We start from the raw sequence: 21,857 nt of genomic DNA on the forward strand, positions 1-21,857 counted from the left end.
GCTGCAGAGGGGAAGGGACTGAGCTGTTTGCTCCCTGCATGACAGGGCAGGCTTGAACACATGATGGAGAATGGCAGTGGTAAGGGAGCCAGAGCCCAGGCTTGCAGTCAGATGGTGTGAGGCCTGGGCAAGGTGTTTGCCTTTGCGTGGGCTTCAGTGTCCTCCCCTGTGAAATGGGACCCCTGGGATCTGGTGATGGGAGGACAGGGGCCCGGATATGGTGAGGCCCCACACGGGGCCCCAGGGCCTCACAGCGCTTGGGGTGGCAGCGGACATTCACCACCACCCCAGGAGCTGGGAATGAGTCCACCAGAAGGCAAGACTTTTGTTGTAGGTTTAATTTATTACTGTTTGACATCCAGTGACACTGACATACCCCCGCCGGGCCTATGGACCCCTGGCCCTGGCGAGTCTGACCTGTCCAATAAAATACAGTACGAGGAGTGGACGGCTACACACATGCATCCACAGCTTAAACTACAGTGATTCCAAACTGCGGCCGAAACAGTACTGCCAGGGAAGGAAAAGAAAAACAGGTGTCGCGTGTTCCCCAATTCATAATTCTTTTTTTTTTTTTTCTCATTTTAAACAGTTAATGCTGTTACCAACGCTACTGATGCCAGGACAGGGCCAGACACAAACAGTCCTACATCTTCTCTGCTGTATAAATATGGAAGATTTTTGTTTATACAGTTTATCCCAAGTCTGAAACTACATCTGCTGCTACCCGTTACTGCTAAGGGCTACACCATCTCAGATCTGGAACGAGCGGCTCGGGGTTGAGACTCTGGAATGTCGGGACTCAGTCTTCCTCGCTGCCACTTCCTGAGCGGTCCTGGAGGGGGGACAGGAGGAGAAAGCGTGAGTCAGCCCCGCCCTCAGGAGCACCCCGACTGGCGCCGACCTCAGCTTTAGATGCACTCAACCACCAATGCAGGCAGCAGAACCGCTCTGCCCTGCAGGGAGCGGGCAGCACTGGCTCCACGAGGCTGGGTGCGGACTGGCCTTTGCCCTCATCCCCTGCTGCCATGGCCACACCGTGACGTCACCGTTCTCCCACAGACTGTCCCCTGTGTCCACATCGGCTCTTCCTCGGGACGTGGGAGGCTTGCTGGGCCTTCCCTGCTCTGTCCCACTGCTGTCTGCCTGTCCCTGTGCCCCTGACTTGCAGCTTTATTTTATTTTTGTGGGCATGCCACGCAGCTTGCGGGATCTTAGTTCTCTGACCAGGGATGGAACCCGGGCCCACAGCAGTTACAGCGCCAAGTCTTCACCACTGGGCCGACAGGGAATTCCCCTGACCTGTGGCTTTAAAACCATCTTGGCGATTCCTGACCACGTAAAATCTCTGCTCTCCTGTATAAACGTTTTAAACAGCTTGGCAAGGGCCACAGAAGCCCTGCTGGATCCAGACAGGCAGATGGGGAGCTTTACAGCTCAGACCCTCCTCTCCAGAAACAAGGGCCGCCACTCCCGTGTTCACAATGTCATTAACGTCCCCATAAGACCATGGATGTCTACGGTCAGTTTATTCTGAGGCACCTGGGGGTTTTTTTTTCCTAATTAATTAATTTATTTATTTATTTTTGGCTGTGTTGGGTCTTCATTGCTGCACACGGGCTTTCTCTGGTTGCAGTGAACAGGGGCTTCTCATCGCAGTGGCTTCTCTTGTGGCGGAGTACAGGCTCTAGGCATGCGGGCTTCAGTAGTTGTGGCTCGTGGGCTCTAGAGCACAGGCTCAGCACTTGTGACGCATGGGCTTAGTTGCTCTGCGGCACGTGGGATCTTCCCGGACCACGGCTCGAACCCGTGTCCCCTGCATTGGCAGGCGGATTCTTCACCACTGCACCACCAGGGAAGTCCGAAGGCACCTGGTTTTGCTGCTATTGCAAACAGCTATACAAGAAAACTAACGAGGGACTTTCCTGGTGGTCCAGTGGTTAAGACTCCTCATTTCCAGTGTGGGGGGCCCAGGTTCCATCCCTGGTCGGGGAACTAGATCCCACATGCATGCTGCAACCAAGAGTTCGCATGTCACAACTAAGGAGGCTGCGTGCTGCAACTAAGACCTGGTGCAACCAAATAAATAAATATTTTAAAAAAGAAAAAAAGACTAACAACAACAAAATGGTGCTTGTCAGGCTGTTCTGGGAGCCAGGCCCCGTGTAATCGACTTGACCTCTGTGCTTTGTAGAAGTGGAGACAGGCTCAGAAGTGAAGTGAAATGCCCAGGCCCTACAGCAGGGAAGGGCCTGGCATCCGGGCTAGAGCCAGAGAGCAAAGCTTATTTAAACCCAGCCAGTGGGTCTGCTCGTGCCCCCACGCCCATGAAAGTGTCCAGGCTTGATGCTCCTGTGGCTCTTCCCTGGTGAGCGAGGGACTGCAGCCTGTGCCAGGGGGACCATCACCGAGGCACCACTCACAGCCCCGTTCACAGGGTCTGCTGCACAATGTTTTTATGACTGTGGATTATGGGACCTTTTGTTTTTTGCTTGCTTTTTCTTAACCCACTACCATTGTTTAGAAATCCTTCTAGACAGGCCGGAACAGAGCCACAAGCAGAGACCTGGGGTGCAGGGCGTGTGCCCCATGCAGTGAGGACACCACGGCAGTCCTGGCGGCTGGAGGGCCCTGTGCTGTGGGCATGGGGACCTGCTGGCGGCACCTCCGATCTCACCGCCTCCCGCCCCAACACTGCCAGCCCGAGCTCGGCAGCCCTGGTGCCCTGGGTTGGCAGCTCTGCAGGCTGCTGCAGCAGGAACAGGCTGGGATGCCCCGCCTGAAGCCCACCAGCTCCAAGAGCACTGCTTGTAGGGCCGCGTGGGCTTGGACTTGAGTCCCAGGCCATATAAGGCTGAGCCTCGGTCTCCGCATCTGGGGAGTGGGGCTGTTGGCCTTGGACCAGGGGCCAGCACGTGGCACGGCGCAGACGTGCAGTGACCCGCCTGCCTGGGCCCCGCAGGCTTTACCTCGTCCTGCTCCTCCTCACTGTCGTCGTCGCTCACCACCGGCTTGGCCCTGGAGCCACGGCTCGGCCGCCGCCGGCCGCCCTTGAGCCGGTCCTGGGCCTTCTCCTTCCGTCCCAGCTTGATCTTCACTTTGACTGAGCGAGCTGGGGTGGGCACCAGGAGGAAAGAAGATGTGAGCTCGGGAGAGCATGGCACCTCGGAGCCAGGGGCGTCTGGGAGCCGTGCGGGCTTCGGGTCCCCTCAGGTGGGTGTGACCCCATCCCCGCCTCCCCCCACCCCGGGGATGGGCTGCAGCCCCCCCCAACGCGCCCCCCGCCCAGACTCACACTCCGACTCCGAGCCTTCCTCCTCGCCCTCCTCTTCCTCCTCACTCTCCTCCCCTTCACTGTCTTCCTCCTTCTCGATTTTCTGCCGCACGCTGGTGAAGACCGACTGGAGGACGATGGAGTCTTCGTAGATCTGGGGGGAAACACACGGGGCTCAGGTGCGGGGCCTGCTGGGGAGCTCCCCGCCCGCTGGGCCCCAGTCCTGGCAGAGGGACAGCTCAATAATCCTTTCTCAGCTGGTGCCCCAGAGAGCACCGGGTTGATGAAGGGGCTCCAGACAAAAGGTCCGGTGTGTTCGTTCAGAAATAACCACACGTTCCTCCCTCCCTTTGAAGAATTGCACCGAGCGTGTTTTTAAAGGCTCTGAGGGGGTCTGCCGTAACATTAGAAACGCGTGCCCCTCGCTGAAGCCAGCATCTCCCCCAGATACATGACTATCAGACCTCTTTTCCGAGAGGCACCCATCCCGACACTTAGGGAAACTGCTAGGCTAATAAGATGTGTGTGTACACGAATTTCATCCCAGGATGGGACACAGCACAGGATTCCTTTCAAGAGAGTCCCCGAGGGAATTCAAAACAGATTCCGAGATGTACGCAGACTGTTCCCAGGGTCACCATGGATGGATGGCACCGAGTCTACTTCCTCTTTTTAGTTTGTTTTTATTTTCTGCTATTTTTTCAGTAATACACACACATTGCTTCTGTTATGAGTAAAATAGTCCAAGTTGGAGGGAGTCTTTTTTAAAACCAGTCAATTCACGGGCGGGGGGCTGAGGGGCGTGTCACCCGGGGCTGGGGGCTGCTCACCAGGGAGCCCTCCAGGTTGAAGGTCTGCGCGTTCTGGCACAGCAGCATCACGTCCTTCTCTAGGTCGTTGAGGCTGCGGTACTTGTGGCTGCGGATGCGCTCCTGTGGGCAGGAGAAGCGGCCTTACCTCTGGACCCCCTCGCACCCGGCGTCCCTCTGCCTGACGAGGTCACGGCTGAACCCCCAGGCTCTGTGCAGACGTGGAGGCCCAGCTGTGGGTGCCGGGGGCGGGGGGCGCCCGTCACATCCTCAGGACCCCTGCGTCCAACGCCTGGCTCCCTGCCTGGGGGGGCCCGAGGCCCAGGCTCGGAATCCCCCAAACGCCGACGTGGCACGTCTTTCTCCCCGCACACTCGACAGGGGGTTACCTTTATCTTCTTGAAGTCCACAGGCTTGCGGATGAGCTCGTAGTACTCAGGCAGCTCCTTGCGGGACGGCAGCTGGATGAACACCTCGCTGAGCTGACGTCCACTACTACTGCAAGGAGGGACACGGCGGCGTCACTCACAGGCCCTGCCTGCCGGGGAGCCCTCACCCCCTGCCTGGCGCCCCCCCACCAGGCCACTCCCCCATTGCTTGAGGACAGAGCCGGTGAGAAATTCAAGGCTGACTCGGGAATTATTTCCCGTACCTGTGCTGTCTTGTGAGTTCTGGAACATTCCTGAGGGGCAGCCATGCAGAGAGGCCCCTGATGCATTTGAATCGAGGCTCCGAACTCACCCAACTTCCTCCCATCTCCCCTCCCCCATCCCAGCCCTGGAGGAAACAGCATCACGTGCCACATGCAGCGAAAGCCTTGGCGCTTGAAAGAGGGAGAAGAGCCCTGATTATTTGTTTACGACGCAAAAACCAGTTTGCTCACGTTGGGAGCATCAAGTGCCCGCACCTTCGGAGGCCAGTTTCCCAAGCACACTGTGCACCTCTCACAGGCGGCACTTACGAGCGGCGAACTTCAGAGAATCTGGCCAAAACCCAAAGAGAGATGCCCCCCCCCCCCGGCAAGATGCTAATGGATGACAAAAGCTGTTTTCTAGTCTTTTCCAACGAGAAGGTGCTTGCTTTGCACAAGGGAGCAGAGGAAAGACGTGCCGTGAGTGGCCATGAGATGAGGAACCCGAGCACTGGGACGCCAGGCTGTGCCACCCCCGCGCCCGGCTATGCTGGGGCCAGGAGCTCTGAGGCAACATCCTCCCAGTGCCTGGACGAGGAGGGGGCGAACAGAGAGACATCCACCCTCAGCCTCCCTTCAGCCTCCAGCGTGGCGACGCTGTCTCCTGGCAACGCCAGTTTTAGACCCGCTAAATTAACGCTGCAGCCCACAAACAGGCTTGTATGTGGTGCTAGGGCCATGGGCTCTGTGCTCACCCGTGGCATCCACACAGGTGGCCTGGCCTCAGGGTGTGCGTGGCCCTTCAGGGAGCTCAGGAAGCGGGACTCCAGCGCCATGATATAGAGGGAAATTCCAGAGCAAAACCCTCACAAACCTCTGGGGAAATCGCGTCCTTGAGGAATAAAAGGCCCACCTGGCCTGAGAACTGTTGTCTGATGCCACGTGCTGAGGGCAGAGGGCCTGGCACTGGTCGTGTGTGAGGGAGGGGCAGGGCGCCAGGGTCACGGGGGACTTTTAAAACCGCCCTCTCTGACGGTGAAGACCTCTTGAAAAGCCACTGCCATAAGATTTTCGTTGCCAAAGTGCTGAGAAGTCATTTTTAATCCTTAGAAGTCCCCTGGAGAGCCCTCACCTCCCCCCGACCAGGGGCTGGTACGGCCTTCCAGGCTCGCTCACCGGCGCCCCCCTCCTCGGGGCTGCTTGGCTCTCCAGGATGGGCTGTCCGTGACCTCCGATGTCAGCGCCCCTCTCCACCTGCTCAGTCGCCTCAGAATCACCGAAGCGGCTGCTCCCCCAGGGAACCCCGGCTCCCACCCTCACCTCCGCATAAATGTCATCTTCCCGACGCCTCGTAATAACACGGACGACTGAGATGACACGTAAAGGCACAAACCTTCAGTGCTTGCTCCCGTGAGCCTCCCCGACCTCCCGCACCTGGCCGAGCTTGGCCTCCTCTTGAATTTGAGGTTACGGGATCCCACAGGGTGAGCCCCCAGGCCTGGCCTCCCCGCTCACCACTGTCGGTGAGACATGCCTCCTGCCTTGTGAGACTTGCTCTGAAGAAGTTTCTGCCAGGCAGAATTGCTGGAACTCCACCTCTGGCTCTGCTCTGCGTCCGGCCGCCTGGCAGCGGTGGGCACGCGAATGAAGGAGCCTGAGAGAATCCTGCTGCCGTCAGGACCGGCCCTGTGACCCCAATTCAGACACAAAGAAAGCAAGCACCCACCATGGCCCTAGTGCCTCCAGCCTGGCCTGTCACCTGGTTTTTGGTAACACTAGCAGTGGTGGCTGCTGTTACCTACGACAGTGACGTTATTTTCCAGCCTCTAGATGTCAGTTCCCACAGCAGGGATTTTCTTCTACCTCGTTCACTGCCCTGTCCCCATCACATCGGGACACGAGACACAGAGGGGCTCAGAGTGACTAGGGCCTTGCCTGGAGCTCCAATTCCTCCCACATCTAGCCCAGAGGTCATTTCTTACTGAACGAGGTTTGTGACCATGCGGTGGGGGGGGCCTTATCTAGTTTTCTAAGCCCTTCTCCTTAGAGCCCGAAGAGCCCTGGTTGGGACCCTTATTATTTAACCTGCCCAGATGGTCTCCTCCCTATGGGAATGTGCCCTCCGCCACACCAACTCAGGGTTCTGGTGCGGCTGCCCGTCACTGAGTCCCCACCTCTCCCCACAAGACTATGGCGCGACCAAGCACAGCTCCTCAGCCGTCTGGTCTCAGTGACTGGTCCAGGCAAGAGCCTGGGACGCAGCCAGCCAATAAGAGCCCTTCCCTGGTCCTTTTTACCAGGAGCTGGGGAAGCAGAGGTTTTTTTTCTTGGTGTGTGAGGCCTTGAGGACGGTGCCCAGAGCTGTGTTTCACCACAGGGGTAAGGGGAGAGGTGGCAGGTGGCTCTGGGTCCTGAAAGCTAGACTTCACTAACTCCTCCATGGCCTCCAAGCCAAAGGAACCCCTGTTCTGCTTGCGGGGCTTACACCTGAGTTCCTGATACATAGAGCCCCAAAGTCTAAATGGACACATCCTTTGATGTGTCCTTGAAACAAAAAGATAACATGTGAAGGAGAAACAAAGAATCAGACGAGACAAAAAGCAAAACAAACAAAGCAAACAAAAAAACAGACCCAAACCCCTGAACAGGACAGAACCACAGACTCTCAGCATCTAAGAGGTCATCCGTCGATATCCCATTCGAACAGACGGAGAAACCAGAGAGGTTATGAGAGCTGGCCCAGACACAGAAAATTGGTGGCAGTCAGGACCTCAGCACAGGTGCCCTAGGCTAAGTCAGGGGTCTCTCTCATCCTTTCCCATATACTGTTCTAGAATCTTTTTGTTGTTGTTGTCGTCCTTTTTTTGGGGGGGGGGCTCACTGTGTGGTTTGCAGGATCTTAGTTCCCCAACCAGGGATCGAACCCGGGCCCTTGGCAGTGAGAGCGTGGAGCCCTAATCACTGGACCGCCAGGGAATTCCCCCCATGTACTGTTCTAAATCAAGGGTCAGCAAACTTCGTCTATGAACAGTGAGTATAAATGTTATAGGCTGGGCTTCCCTGGTGGCGCAGTGGTTGAGAGTCCGCCTGCCGATGCAGGGGACACGGGTTCGTGCCCCGGTCCGAGAAGATCCCACATGCCGCGGAGTGGCTGGGCCCGTGAACCGCGGCTGCTGAGCCTGCGCGTCCGGAGCCTGTGCTCCGCAACGGGAGAGGCCACAACAGTGAGAGGCCCGCGTACCACAAAAAAAAAAAAAAAAAAAAAGTTATAGGCTTTGTGGGCCATACCACCTCTGTTACAACTACTCAACTCTGCCATCGTTGCACCAAAGTGGCCACAGAGAACATGTAGGCCAACAGAGTTTGGCTGTATTCCTCATTTATAAGAAACAAAATCCGATTTTCATATAATTTTACATCTTGAAATAGTATTCTTCTTTTGATTCTCTCAAACTCATCTAAAAAAAATTCTTAATTCACAGACTATACACATACAAGTCGTGGGCCATATCTATAGTTTTGCTAGTTTGCAAATTTGGTTTGTTGACCCCTGGTATGAATCCTGAAAATAACAGAAAGAATGTCTGTATTGGGGATGATAACATACTGCTTGATTCCTTCCGTTCCTCACCCTTTGACCAGGGCAGACATTGCAAATGGATCAGAGCACTATCTCTTGAGCCCTGATAGCCTCAGGCAGGCAGAAGCAATCAACTGAAGATAGTACTCAAGACAGATCCTAGTTGCCTCCTCCCCAGTCCCTCAGTCCCCCTCTCCTTCCTAGAGTGCATTTCAGACCCTCTTCCCATGACACCTCTTGATAACATCTTCTCACCCTGGGACTATTTTCTCTTTTGACTCTTAGTGAACTGAGCCAGCAAGGGTCCTGGATATGAGGTCAGGATTTTAAAAATTGACTTAGCAGCAGAACATTTATCTGAAACAGAATCTCAGATTATGTGTATGTACACCATTCATGAAATTTGAAAATGATACAATGAAACACATTAAAGAGGTATTAGTACAAAATTACTTTCCAGGTTCAATTTTTTGACCCATTACAAAGTCAAGGATATCTGGAGAATTAGAAAAGTGAGAAGTCTGGGGCAGATCCGCTTACAAATATTTACTAAGAGCCTCCACCTGCCAGGCATCCACCCTTAAAAGATCAATCTCAGTGTCAGATTTATGGCTGTGTGGTACAGAAAAACTCCTGACTCATGCACAAGTGAAAGGAAATGATATTCACCACGGAACCTGCCAACAAGGAAGGTCTGTAGGCTGCCTGCCCTGCACTCTTAGCACACTCTTCCAACAAAGAGGGAGGGTGGGGAAGCTTTACTGCAGGGTCCACATGTTGAGGGCTGGACTGGCTGTAGGTCACAAAGCTGATTAAGAATCTCATGAGCCAAAATTTCTAATGAACTGATTATTTTACAGAAGCCAATGACACACCTGGGGGCTCATGTTTCTTAATACAGTTCAATGATGAAATGCAAATCTTATTTTAAAGAAAACCTGACCGCCCCACCCCCACCCCCGCTAAGCTGGATTTGAAACCACTTAGTGTGAAACCCTCATTCTGGAGAAGAGGGTCACACGGCAAGCAGCAGAAGCCGGATCATAATCCAGCCTGGCTCTCAGGGGTGGCATCTACTCCAAGTGTACGTTCCAGCTTCCCCAAGCTGACCTGAACGCCGCGAGAGCCAGTGCTGTGCTCTGCCGTGGCAGCTGCTCAGGGACGTTAGCTGCGGGTGACGAGCACCGTTCATGGCACTTCAAAGAACATTTCTCAGGACCAGGGAGAAGATGAAAATGAGAGGCACAGCAAGCCCAGGAGCTGCGGCCAGGGGTGGGCGGAACTGGTCATGTGAGTGCAGGGAGGCCCAAGGCCACTCTGCAGGGCTGAGTGACCTTGGTCTTGAGGAGCGTGCTTCCTGTTTGGAGCCCCCATGTTACCATCCGCTCTGAGCACCGAGCGGCGCCAAGGCAGAGAGGCCTCAAGCTCCTTCTCAGGTGGCAGGGTCTGCAGGATGGCCACCCTGGGAGCTACGGGTGCTGGGGATCCCTGGACTGCTGGGACCAAGGGGCTGTGGTGTGTCTGGGGGTCGGCGGGTGGGGAAACCGTGCTGCCACCGTCCGGGACCCACAGACCCACTTCCACACCTCCCCGGAGGCCCCCGCAGACACTCTCTCTTCCCTCCTGCTAAATTTTAATCTTAGTTAAATTACATTTTTAATTTAGTTTCTGAGTTTCACCTCAGAAGTTTGACACCTCTCTATCTGCCTTTCAATCCTTTTATCTAGCTGTCTCCTGGCTTCCTTTTAAATTTTACCTGTGTTTTGGTAATTTCTCATTTATTTGACCTTGACTTTGGACCTTTTTATTCATCCTTTCCCCCTCATTTTTTTCCCCCGGTTGTCTGGAATTTTCCATTTTACACCTCCTGCCTTACCTGTTTATCCTATTCTGATATTTTCACGAATGTTCCTCTACTGCTTCCTGAGTACAGAAGAAGCACATGCCTGCTGAAATGCTCTGAGCACTTCACAGGGTCTCACAGGGGATTCCGAGGTGGGCAGAGGGACGGGAGGGGCAGGCTGCCACCTGCTCACCCAAATCTACTTGTTTCTGGAGTCCAGGTATCTATCTGTACCTGTCCTGTTTTAAGCTTTTATGTAATTCTACTTTTAAGACCCTTAAAATTAGAACCCTGTTTTTTGTTGTTGTTTTGGCGTGCTCTGTCTCCACCATGGCGATTAGCAGCAGGGAGTGAAGCAGGGGGATGGAATCGGCTTGACTAACTGGGCAGGTGGGCTTCTTCCCGCAAATTCCGTGGCAGGCTCAGAACCTCAGCACGGCTCAGCGAGGCCACCTGGGCTAAGCCTCCCGTGGCTTTGAGCCCCACTCGGCTAGCAGCCTGGCCTGTGCCCACGCTCAGGCGGGCCCGGGGATTAATGATGGGGATCAGCACTGTTCTCAAGACATCTCACCTCGGCGCCTCTCACGCCAGGCTCTGGACTCGGGGCTGAGCAGACAGCGCTGACCCCACAGGCGGAGGGCCGCCTCTTGCCCTGCAGTGCCCATTCCAAGCTTGGGCTCCCGATGAAGGGCCAGTGCACCCTTCCAAAGGCCGAGGCAGGAGAAGCCTGAGGCCTCCCTGCCCTGTCAGGAAAGGGCTCCCAGACCCGCCCACCCTCCACCCTCTCCCTTCTCCCCAGAGGCCTGTTCTGAAGGGCCTGCAGCCAACCGAGGTGCCCTCTCCTAGAGAATGTTTCTGCCTGACAACCTGCCCTGGAGCCTGTTACAATGCCCCGGTTTTTCTTGCCAATCAAAGCACAACCTTGCAACTGAAGAGCCACCTGCTTTTTGATTCTAATCAAGGTGATGCAGGGCTCCTGCAAGGGCAGAGGGCAAGTGCTGATGGGGTTTGGGCAGTGGCCACCAGGCCTGGCTGAAGCTGCCACCGTGGATGTGGTGGGGCCCTTCGTCACCCACAGTGGATCTGGCATTGATCCCAGGTCTCTGTGACACTCAAACCCTATGGTCCTTACAGGGCTGCTGCCTCCTGGTAAGAGGACAGGAGAAGGGGACCCAGAGGGTCCACCTAGTGGGGCTCAGCTCTGGGAGGCTTAGCCTGGGCAGCCTGTACTCAACACCAACTTTCTGAACCATCTGGAAATAACTTATGAGTATCTCCTAAAAACAAAGATGTTCTCTTCCACCACCCAGGCTCGATGATCAAATTCAGGCAGCTTGGTGCCGATGGGCCTCCACTGTCCAACGCACAGTCTTTACAGCAGTGACAACTCTGCCCTGCAGCAGTTAACGGTCAAGCTCTACACATCAGCCAGCGGGGCACAGAAGGGGCTCTGTGGGGTCCTCTGGAGCCTGTCCCCCGAGGTGGCGCCTTCCAGAAGATGCACTTCTCTGAAGCCATCCTAAAGGCGCCACAGGATGCGCCCTGGAGCACACACCTGCTGACTGGCACTTGGAGACGGTGCCTAAATGCCTCGGCCACCAGCTGCTGAATCCCTCCGAAGGACCAGGGGAGAAGACAGCCACCGGCAGCACACGCAGCTCCGCGACAAATCCCAACCTGACCCTGCAGCCTAACTTACTGGTGCGCTTAGATATTTTAAAGTGAAAATCCCTACTTCCAGCTTAATTCCTTAATTCTGGTTTCACTTCTGGCTGTTAACCCGAGGGTTCCTCTGTGCAGTTTCGGGATTTCCAACCACCAAGGAGGAGGCACCCTGCGAGGCCCTGCGTGTGGGATTGGCCTCCGGGCCCCTGCATGCGCAGTTCCTTGGCCTGTGATGCTCCTTCCCCTCCTCTTCCCTGGTGGGCCCCTGCTTTTCCTCAGGCTCTGCTTATGTGGCACTCCTCCCGGAGGCCATGCTGGACCCCAAGGTTGCCTGTGCCAGCCCTCAGTTGCGTTAAACTGCAGACTCTTCCAGCGTTTTCCCACCGTGACCCCACGGAAGGACATGTATTTTCACCGCCACCCAGCAGAGGGTCGCAGCTGCGAAGGCTGGAGACCTCACAACTTGAGGGAGGGCCACTCACAGGGTGCACTGGGGCCTCGGGAGGGGTGGGCCTGGCAGCCCTGAATCTGAACACACATGAAAGACGCAAAAGCTTCCAAATCAGGACATTACCTGCGTGCAGATCAGGATGTACATGCAAAGGTTCTATCAAACACGACGGCACTGGTATTTTAACACCACTGGGGTGGGGGGTGGGGGGGTAGGGATCTTGAAATCAACACTCAGTAGCAACATTTGGAGTGGTGCAAATTGGGGGCGGGACAGCCCTGCTCAGACTCAGCAGCAGAGGCATGGCCGAGCCGCTTCTCTCTGGAGTCACTGCTTCAAGGTGCAACCCCACTCCCACCACGGTCACTGGGGGCAGGAAGAGCAGCGCCACGGCCCCTGCTCAGCAAGGCGGGCTCCCCACTCCGAATCCAAACGCTGGCGATGTCCTGTAATCATTCTTTGGTGTCCAGGAAGAACCAAGCTGTAACAATAAGTTCTCTCCTCAGGATCCACATTTAACTCAAGTACAGAGTTTAGCTAATCACAGGGTTCTAGCAAGCAAATGGGATTTTTAAATCCAAAGTTTCATTTTCTCTTCTGGAAAGGAGCAATCGGAAGTCTGAGACAAGAAAGTGCACGTCAAGCTACCTCTGGTTTTGTTCCAATCCTGTTCTCCTTGGCGTGGTGGCCAGTCCCTCAGAACCTTCCAGGTACGTGACAGCTGTGTCATAAAGAATTTAACCTGGCCCAAAGAAAGGTCTGGCCTTTGCCCTTGGCTCCTGGGAGGCCATGTCTCTGTCCTTGAATGTCCCACCTGGTGGGGTACCTTTGTTTAGCTGGGGGCCTTTGGCACAGTCTAAGTGTGATTCCAGGCAGGGGCGTCGGGTCAAGCAGCATTGGTTCAACCACAGAGGGACTGGAGACTGGGCAGCCACGTGGGAGGTCGGCCGGGTATACTGACCAAGTTCAAGGCTAGACACCAAGGCTTCCCAGACTGGCAATGCTCTGTGCGCATCTTCTCGTAATGTTGCCAGGAAAGTCACTGTGGCCCGGTGATTCCACGGGGAGGACGCTGCTCCCTGCGCCTCTCCCCTCGGCTGGTTTTAATCTGTGTCCTTTCGCTGTAATAAACCATAACTGTGAGTACACCAGCTTTCAGAGAGTGCTGAGAGTCCTTCTAGGGAAATTATCGAGACTGAGGGTGGTCTTGGGGACCCTGAACTCTGCAGTTGTTGTCAGAAGACAGCGTGGTCTACAGACCGTGCCTAACCCTACAGCTGCATGAACCATATTGTAGTTTTCCCCATGGTTTCAAATTCTTATGTTTTGATAAGAATGTCAAAAATGTCCATTAAGTAGGTCAAGTTTGTACCCAAACATCATCTCTGGAAGCATTTTCCATGAAGCAACGTTTCAACCAGGATGATGTGACTATTTTCCTGAGTTTACGTGCCTTGTTTGATCTCTTCCTGTGTGGCCACCAGCAAACCAGCGAGTGGAAGGCCCTGCTCCAACTGAGAACCAAACGTTTCTCAAAGCCAGCGTGTAGGAGGCTTCCTGGAATGGTCATATTCTCCATCCCACTTGTAACTCCTTTGCAGTTCTCCCCAGTCTAACGTCGAACTCCCCGTCCAGTGGGGCCATTGTTCCGGGAGGACGTGAGGTTAAGCATACGCCATGCTTCAAGCCCTCCCCGGAGGCACCACCACGTGGGTCTGACAGACCTGGGAGCTCAGCTCTGTGACTGCAGTGTCAGGGCTCTCATCAGGCTGGATCTCAGAATCCCTACCAGGATCTTGGTGTCCTGACACAGGCCAGTCTTGACAAGATGTCCCTGAACCCTAAAAGCTAGTTTTAATTCATTGCCCGATTTATCACCCAATCTTGCATGGGCCTGGGAGAACAGCTGTTTGCAGCAGCCAGGGGAGTCAGCTTCTCTTCTGTCACGTGACTTTCAGCTAAGCACAGTGCCTTTTCTCTAAGTCATAGGATGACTAAGAAAGTGGACTGACACTTGACATACTTTTAGTTTGAAAATATCCAAGGCCTTATTGAGTGCAGGGTGCCGATTTCAAGTGTACTATTTTTAAACCGAGGTGTAACCTACTACAGGAAAGTCCGCACATCTTTATCTTAGGTGTACAGCCTGGCAAAGGTTTTCATGTGCAGACCAAGATCCCAACGTCCCAGGAGGCTCCCTGGCGTCCCATCCCTGTCAATTCCAACTTGGGGTAACCACTGATCCATGCTCATCACCGTCGGTCAGCTTAACTTCCTATAACTGGAAGCATACGACAGGTACTTTTCTGTGTCTGGCTTCTCTCACTCAACAGAGTGTAAGATTCTCCCAGGGAGTGGTAGCTTGTCTGTTCTCGTGGCTGTTAGAATTCTGTTCTTCGACTAGGTCACTGTGGACGTGTTCTCCTGTGGGTGGACACTGGGCTGTTTCCTTTAGGGGAGTCGTGATCAAAGCTGCTATGGATGCACCTGTACATGTCTTCTGGTGGATGTATGCATTCAGGACTAGGACGGGAGTGGCTGGGTCAGAAGCGTTATCTGTGTGTCGAGCTTCAGAAGATACTGCCCAGAGCCACATGCTCCCATGAGCAGGGTGTGAGGTGCTACTGCTCCACGTCCTTGGTGGTACTAAAAGGAACTTTAACACTTCTGGTGTGTGTGAGGAGGCACCTCACGCTCATTTTATTGTGCATTTCCTTCTTGTTATGACGTCGATGTGGTGATCCCGAGCACCTTTTCACACGTTGATTGGTCACTGGGGTATCTTCTTCTGGGAGGTGTCTGTTCATGCCTTTTGCCCATTTTAAAATTGAATTTTCTTTTCCTAGTCTGTGGCAATTTTCACCATCTTCATGAGGGTGTCCTTCGATGAACAAATGTTCTTAATTTGAGTGAAGTCTAACTTGTGAGTCTTTTATGGCCAGTGGCGTTTCTGTCCTACTGAAGAAATCTATGCCTCCTTTAAGGACATGAAAATTTTTTCCCATGTTGTACCTTTCACATTTATGGGTTTTTAAAAAAAGATTTATTGAAATATAGTTGATTTACATCACGTTTATGTCTGTAATCCATTTCAAATTAATATATGTGTATGGCGTGAGGAGGGGTCAATATTCATCTTCTCCGTATGGATGGATATCCCAGTGATCAGCATGACTTTTTGGAAAGTCCATCCTTCCCCACTGACCTTCAAGGGTCTTCTTCATTTTGACAATGTTAAGGTTCCCTTGCAAGAATACTATTAGGAAGAAAACATCAGGGTCTATTATTTTCATTGGATTTTTGCACATTCCATATTACAAATAATTGTTGGTCTACTTTTTTCTTTGTGGAATTGGCCTCAAAGGTGAAGTTTGCAAATGAGTTCAATATTTTGTTCTCAATACCGACACAAGGAACTTCCCTTGTGGCGCAATGGTTAAGAATCCGCCTGCCAATGCAGGGGACACGGGTTTGAGCGCTGGTCGGGGAAGATCCCACATGCCGTGAAGCGACTAAGCCCATGTGCCACAACTACTGAGCCTGTGCTCTAGAGCCTGCGAGCCACAACTACTGAAGCCCGTGTGCAGCCAAAAATAAAATTAATTAATTAAAAAACCCCAATATACACTTAAAAAAACCCAAAAAAACACTGACACAAAATGTAATATTTTTAGGCCTAACAGTTGAACTTAAATATGCCTCTTTTCCACTTCATCATTTGTTTCTCTTCCAATAATAAAGGATTCTTTTTAAAGAGCAATTTGTATCCTTTTTTGGGTACTATAACCATCACCACCCCCTGAAATCACAGGCTTGGTAACAGTTTCTCCAAATGATACACCATGGGCTCATGCCTTGACACTATTCCCTCAGACAGATTAAATTCTCCCCTACTTTGCTTGTGACTGACTGCAAAGCATTACTATGAATTCAAGTCGTAAAACCCTCCCGTTACGGGGACAGCCTCATCGATCTGCATATAGCAGAAAGTGGAACAAGACACTGAGGGGCGGAAGGATGCCCCTGGCTGCCCTGTGCAGCTCCACACGACCCACCCTGCGCTGGCAGGATGGGCACAAGTCTCCTAGGAGGGCCGCGGGAGAGCCATTATTTTCTTCTTCTTACTTACGTAGTACTCATGATCCACAAATGGATCTACAAAGCAGAAAGCATGCATTGTCCTGTGGTTGGCGTGTCTGTGAGGGCAGGGGCCCCAGTGCCTAGGGGGAGCCTGGTCTATGTCTTCTCCACAAGCGGCTGACCTGTGAATGGCCCAGGGAGACCATAGCCAGGCGGGGTGGGGGACTGTCTACAGAAGGAAAACCACTGGCTCTCTGCTCCAGCCACAGGCGCCTCCTCACCACGGTCCACCAGCCACGTGATCGGCCTCCATCACAGCACAGACCCCCTTCTCCCACACTCACCCTGCCACTCGCCTCGAACCTGCCGGCCACCTCCTGGACCCCTTGTCCCCAGATCTGCCCTCCACAGGGCCCCTCTTGAACGTTGCCTCCCCTGCCCTCTCACCATGGCTGACGCTGCCTGTCTGCCCTCTTCCAGGACGTTAATGTCACGTCCCACGAGGACAAAGGCTCCGAGACAGAGATTCGACCTGAGTTTGTGGAGTGACTGCCCGGGCAGCGGGCTCGCCGGCCCCTCCCAGAGGCCCCCGCCCGCCCGCTCCGCCCCCCGCTTACCTGTCCTTGTACTTGATCACAGCGTCCACGATCTTCTTCATCTTCTTGGTGAGGTTGGGCGGGTTGGGGGAGAGCTTCTCGGCAGGCGGCCGGCCACGCTTCTTCTGCTTCTTGCTCTCGTCGTCCTTGTCGCGGCTGCGGGTGCTGGTGGTCGGGGTGGAGGGGCCGGCGTCGCTGTCCCTCTTCCGCTTCCGCGATGATTTCTTCTGCCGGACCTCCTCTTCGATCTCCTCCAGCGTGCCCTCCTCGATGGCCTTCAGGGTCAATAGTGGTAAAAATAGGACAGCCAGCACCGAGGTCGACAAGCAGAGGCCGCGGCGCAAACCCGGGGGCCTGCCTGGGGTGGGACGCATGCTGGGGCTCTGGATGGGCTCCGAGGGCACGGGGGCCGTGAGGGCCAGCTCTGTCTCCCCGATGCCAGCCCACCCAAGCCAGTTCTTCGCAGATAAATGGCGTATGTTACAAATTTAAGTGTCACAGCCTCACTGTGCGAAGCCTGAAGAGTGGGCTCCTGTAAACCCTCCACCTAGAGTGACCCCGTCAACACTTCTGCTCTAGACCATGTTCCATGTTTTTAAAAAACTGTGGTAAGATACACATAACATAAAGTCAGCCGCTTCAAACACTGTCAAGTATGCAGTTCAGTGGCCCTGGGAACGCTCCTGCTGTGCAGCCGTCCCCACCCTCCACCTGTAGGATGTCCCACCTTCCCACGCACATGTGCACAATCGAGGCAGCACCGGGATCGAGCCACATACCACATCACGACTCATCTTTTTGCTTATTATGTCCTGGATATACTTCCTCTCGTTTTTCTGCAACATAATTTTTAATGCCTATTTAATAGTATTTCCTTGTAAAATGGGCCTTAACTTAACTTCCTCTGTAGTTGGGCATTTAGGTTCTTTCCAGTTTTGCAAGAATGGGTGGGTGGGCTATTCTAAGTACCGTCATAACTGACATTTGTCTTTCTTTTAGATAGATTCCTGAAAGTGAAACCGCTGGGTTGAAGAACACGAACGTGAGTGTTAACTTTAAAATAGTTCCGACGTATTAATTCTCAACGATAATAACTAACTTGCATGTTTTAGCCGTGAACACAAAGTGATGGGAAGCCAGGTTTCTACGGGGGCTTGGAATCAGAAACGGGAGTGGGGCCTGGACCCAAACGGATGCACTGGTTATTCATCTCAGTTACCAGCTGCATCTGAGCGCAGGTACAGGGCCAGGCACTGAACACAGCCCCTCATGGAGGGGAGACAGTAATACACAGCCCACAAACATGGTGACAAGTGTGCCGAGTGCCAAGAAGGAGGGTAAGAAGTGCTCTGAGAATGGTGGAGCAGATGTGTCCTGGTCAGGGTTTGGGAGAGCTTCCCAGAGGTGGGCACTTAAGATCTGAAGGGTCAGGGTGGTGGAAGGAGGCATCCACCATCCATGTCATCTTATGGGGTAATAGGGTTTTTGCAGATGTAATAGGTTAAGAATAGAGATGAGATCATACTACATTAGCATGGGCTCAAATCCAAGGAGTCAGAAAAGGCCGTAAGAGAGACACTGCGGACATCCATGTGAAGGCGGAGGCAGAGACTGGAGTGATGTGGCCACAAGCCAAGGAATACTGGGGCCACCGAAAGCTGGAAGAGGCAAGGAAGCAGCCTTCAGAGGGAACATGGTCCTGCCGACACATAGATTTCAGACTCCTAGCCTCCAGAACTGTGAGAGAATAAATTCCTATTGTGTTAAGCCACCAAGTTTGTGGTAATTGTTACAGCAGTCCCAGGAATCTAATACTGGGGTCTCTGGTCCTGTGCCCTAGACATGCAGGTCAGCCCAGAAGGGCAAGAGCCAAGTACATTCTACAGGGTTTGGGTACATATGGCATCAGAGTGGCTGCCAGAGAAGTGGTGCGAATTACATGTCCACCACTAAGACAGAGGAGTGCCTGATTTGAGTAAATATCTCTTTTATTAATGTAAATTTTATTGAGTATGATATATTAAAAAAATGGCAAGTGCTCAAATGGGAAAGAATAGACTTTTCAACAATGGTGCTGGGACAACCAGATAGCCACATGCAAAAGAATGAAGTTGGACCCTGACCTCACGCCATACGCAAAAATTAACTCAAAAACGATTAACGGTGGACTTCCCTGGTGGCGCAGTGGTTAAGATCCTCCTGCCAGTGCAGGGGACATGGGTTTGAGCCCTGGCCCGGGAAGATCCCACATGCCACGGAGCAACTAAGCCCGCGCACCACAATTACTGAGCCTGCGCTCTAGAGCCCAGGAGCCACAACTACTGAGCCTGTGTGCCACAACTACCGAAGCCCGCGTGCCTAGAGCCCATGCTCCGCAACAGAGAAGCCACCGCAATGAGAAGCCCGCGCACCGTGAGTAAGAGTCCAACTAGAGAAAGCCCGTGAGCAGCAATGAAGACCCAACGCAGCCAAAAATAAATAAATAATTTAAAAAAAAAAAGAAAAAAAGAAAAAAAGAAAAAAAAAGGATCACGGATCTACATGTAAGAGCTGAGACTCTAAAACTCTTGAAAGGAAACACAGGGGTAAATCTTTGTGACCATCAATTGGCAATGGATTCTCAGGCATGCTACCAAGGCACAGGCGAAAAGAGACAAACAAATAAATTTGACTTCATCAAAATTTTAAAATTCTGTGCTTCAAAGGACAGTATCAAGAAAGTGAAAAACAGGGGCTTCCCTGGTGGTGCAGTGGTTAAGAATCCACCTGCCGATGCGGGGGACACAGGTTCGAGCCCTGGTTTGGGAAGATCCCACATGCCACGGAGCAACTAAGCCCGTGCGCCACAACTACTAAGCCTGAGCTCTAAAGCCCGCGAGCCATGACTACTGAGCCCGTGAGACACAACTACTGAAGCCCACGCACCTAGAGCCCGTGCTCTGCAACAAGAGAAGCCAACTGCAATGAGAAGCCCACGCACCGCAAGGAAGAGTGGTCCCCGCTCACTGCAACTAGAGAAAGCCTGTGCGCAGCAACGAAGACCCGATGCAGCCAAAAAACAATGAATAAATAAAATAAATAAAATTTAAAAATATGTAAAAAAAAAGTGAAAAGCAAAGACAAAAACCACCCCACGGAATAGGAGAAAATATTTGCAAATCATATATCTGATAAAAGACTTTAAAGAAGATCTACAAATGGCCAAATAGTATGTGAAAAGGTGCCCAACACCATTAGCGCCACCACCACCCCCCCACCCCACCGGAAGCAATTCAAAACCACAATAAGATACCACTGCACACCCACTAGGATGGCTAGAATCGAAAGGCAAATAGAAAGTTATCAGCGAGGACCTGGAGAAACTGGAACCCTTCTGTGTTGCTGGTGGGAATGTAAAATAGTGCAGCCACTTTGGAAAACAGTTTTCGTTCCTCAAAAGGTTAAACAGAGAATTACCATTTGATCCACGCCTAGATACACACCCCAGAGAAATCAAAACATATGTCCTCACAAAACTTGTACACAAATGTTCACCACTGCATTATGCACAATAGCTAAAAAGTGGAAACAACTCCACGGTCCATCAACTAATGACTAGATAAACAAGTGTTGTATATTCTTATAATGGAACATTATCCAACCACAAAAAGAATGAAGTCCTGATATATGCTAGAACCTGGATGAATCTTGAAAATATTTTGCTAAGTGAAGAAACCCAGACATCAAAGGATCATATAATGCATGATTTCATTTATAGAAAATTTCCTGTTTAGGCAAAATTATTGAAACAGAAAAGTTGTTTAGCGGATGTCAAAGGCTAGGGGGAATAAAGGGATGGGAAGATAGCTAAAGAGAAAACAGTTTCTTTGGGGTGAGAATGTAGTAAGCTTCATTTGTGGTGATAGTTTCAGAACTCTGTGAATATACCAAAAATCACTGAACTGTACATCTTACACGGGTAAAGTTATTCCTCAAAGAAAGGGAGGAGGGAGAAAGAAATGCGCACCGACTATCATCATTAGCGTGTGGGCAGCTACTTTTTAAAGGGCACCCATTGTCTCAGTAATGCCGGGCTGGCAAAGGCCCCACGCGAGCCGTTCGGGACTGTGGTTGGTACGACGTTCCTTCATCCAAGGTTCTTTTCTGGGCCCTGGAGCCCTGGGCTGATGGCAGGGAATGAGACACACACACGCCCCCAGCCCACCCGAGGTTCGGTGGTTCCTGGCATGTTTCAACAGCTCCCTCTGGTGCACAGCTCAGTGGGCGAGCTCGCAAGTCTGGGGTGTTCTGAGCTCCCAGGAGGGGACCAGGGCCACCTGGCCACATGGCTGAAAAAGCACTGGGGCTGCAGTTACTTAAGGGGAACCCCAGGGTGTGTGATAAGAGGCCTGGGGAGACAGCTGCTCATTCCAGGGTGTGGCGCTCAGCAGGGCGTAACCGAAAGCCGCCATCTGCCTTTCAGGAAGCGTTGTCTCAGGGACAACAACTCGAGGGTTGGACTCTTACTCATCACCTCTGCACTCAGAACCCCTGGAGCAGGAATGGGGTCTGATTTGTCACTGTAACCACAGTGCCAGGTCCCTGTGCAAATGTAGAGTGCCCTCGCTCGGGTGGGGGCGGGGGGCGGAATCAGGAGGACCAGCAGCCGCCCGCAGCCCTGACTCAGCTGTCGGCAGCTGCGAGGGCCGGGAGCCACCTGCTGAAAACAGGTGCTCACATCACCTCCGTGAGCAGCTGGTGCCGGGAGCCTCGGGCGGGGGCTTCCTCCTCTTCCCTCCCCACAGCTCCCAGGGGTGACACACGCGAAGGCGGGGCTGCCTGACCCCATCACCAATCTCAACCATTTTGCAGGGTGACTTGACGATCCCCAATATATCCCTGGGTCCTCCGGTCAGCCTCATGCAAAGACTGGCAATATTTTGCTTAAA

General features: G+C 53.0%; 1 protein-coding gene across 10 annotated transcripts in view; it reads right to left on the reverse strand.

Moving 5' to 3' along the window:
- Positions 1–323: 323 nt before the first annotated feature.
- Positions 324–21,857, reverse strand: part of SMARCA4 (SWI/SNF related, matrix associated, actin dependent regulator of chromatin, subfamily a, member 4) — an 87,274-nt gene continuing 65,740 nt past the window's right edge. For 4 of the 10 annotated variants that reach the window (XM_067733712.1, XM_067733717.1, XM_067733711.1 and 1 more), the window contains 7 exons: positions 17,709–17,765; positions 16,951–17,204; positions 4,473–4,581; positions 4,105–4,206; positions 3,296–3,428; positions 2,970–3,112; positions 324–835 (listed from right to left, as the gene is read on the reverse strand). In XM_067733712.1, the coding sequence (XP_067589813.1) occupies positions 803–835; positions 2,970–3,112; positions 3,296–3,428; positions 4,105–4,206; positions 4,473–4,581; positions 16,951–17,204; positions 17,709–17,765 (831 nt within the window). In that variant the 3' untranslated portion in view covers positions 324–802. Of the gene's footprint in view, positions 836–2,969; positions 3,113–3,295; positions 3,429–4,104; positions 4,207–4,472; positions 4,582–12,364; positions 15,510–16,950; positions 17,214–17,708; positions 17,766–21,857 lie in introns of those variants that run through there. The other 6 variants (XM_067733718.1, XM_067733716.1, XM_067733713.1 and 3 more) reach the window with 5 other exon arrangements.

The sequence above is a fragment of the Pseudorca crassidens genome, chromosome 3 (assembly GCF_039906515.1).
Source record: "Pseudorca crassidens isolate mPseCra1 chromosome 3, mPseCra1.hap1, whole genome shotgun sequence".
NCBI classification, from domain to species: domain Eukaryota; kingdom Metazoa; phylum Chordata; class Mammalia; order Artiodactyla; family Delphinidae; genus Pseudorca; species Pseudorca crassidens.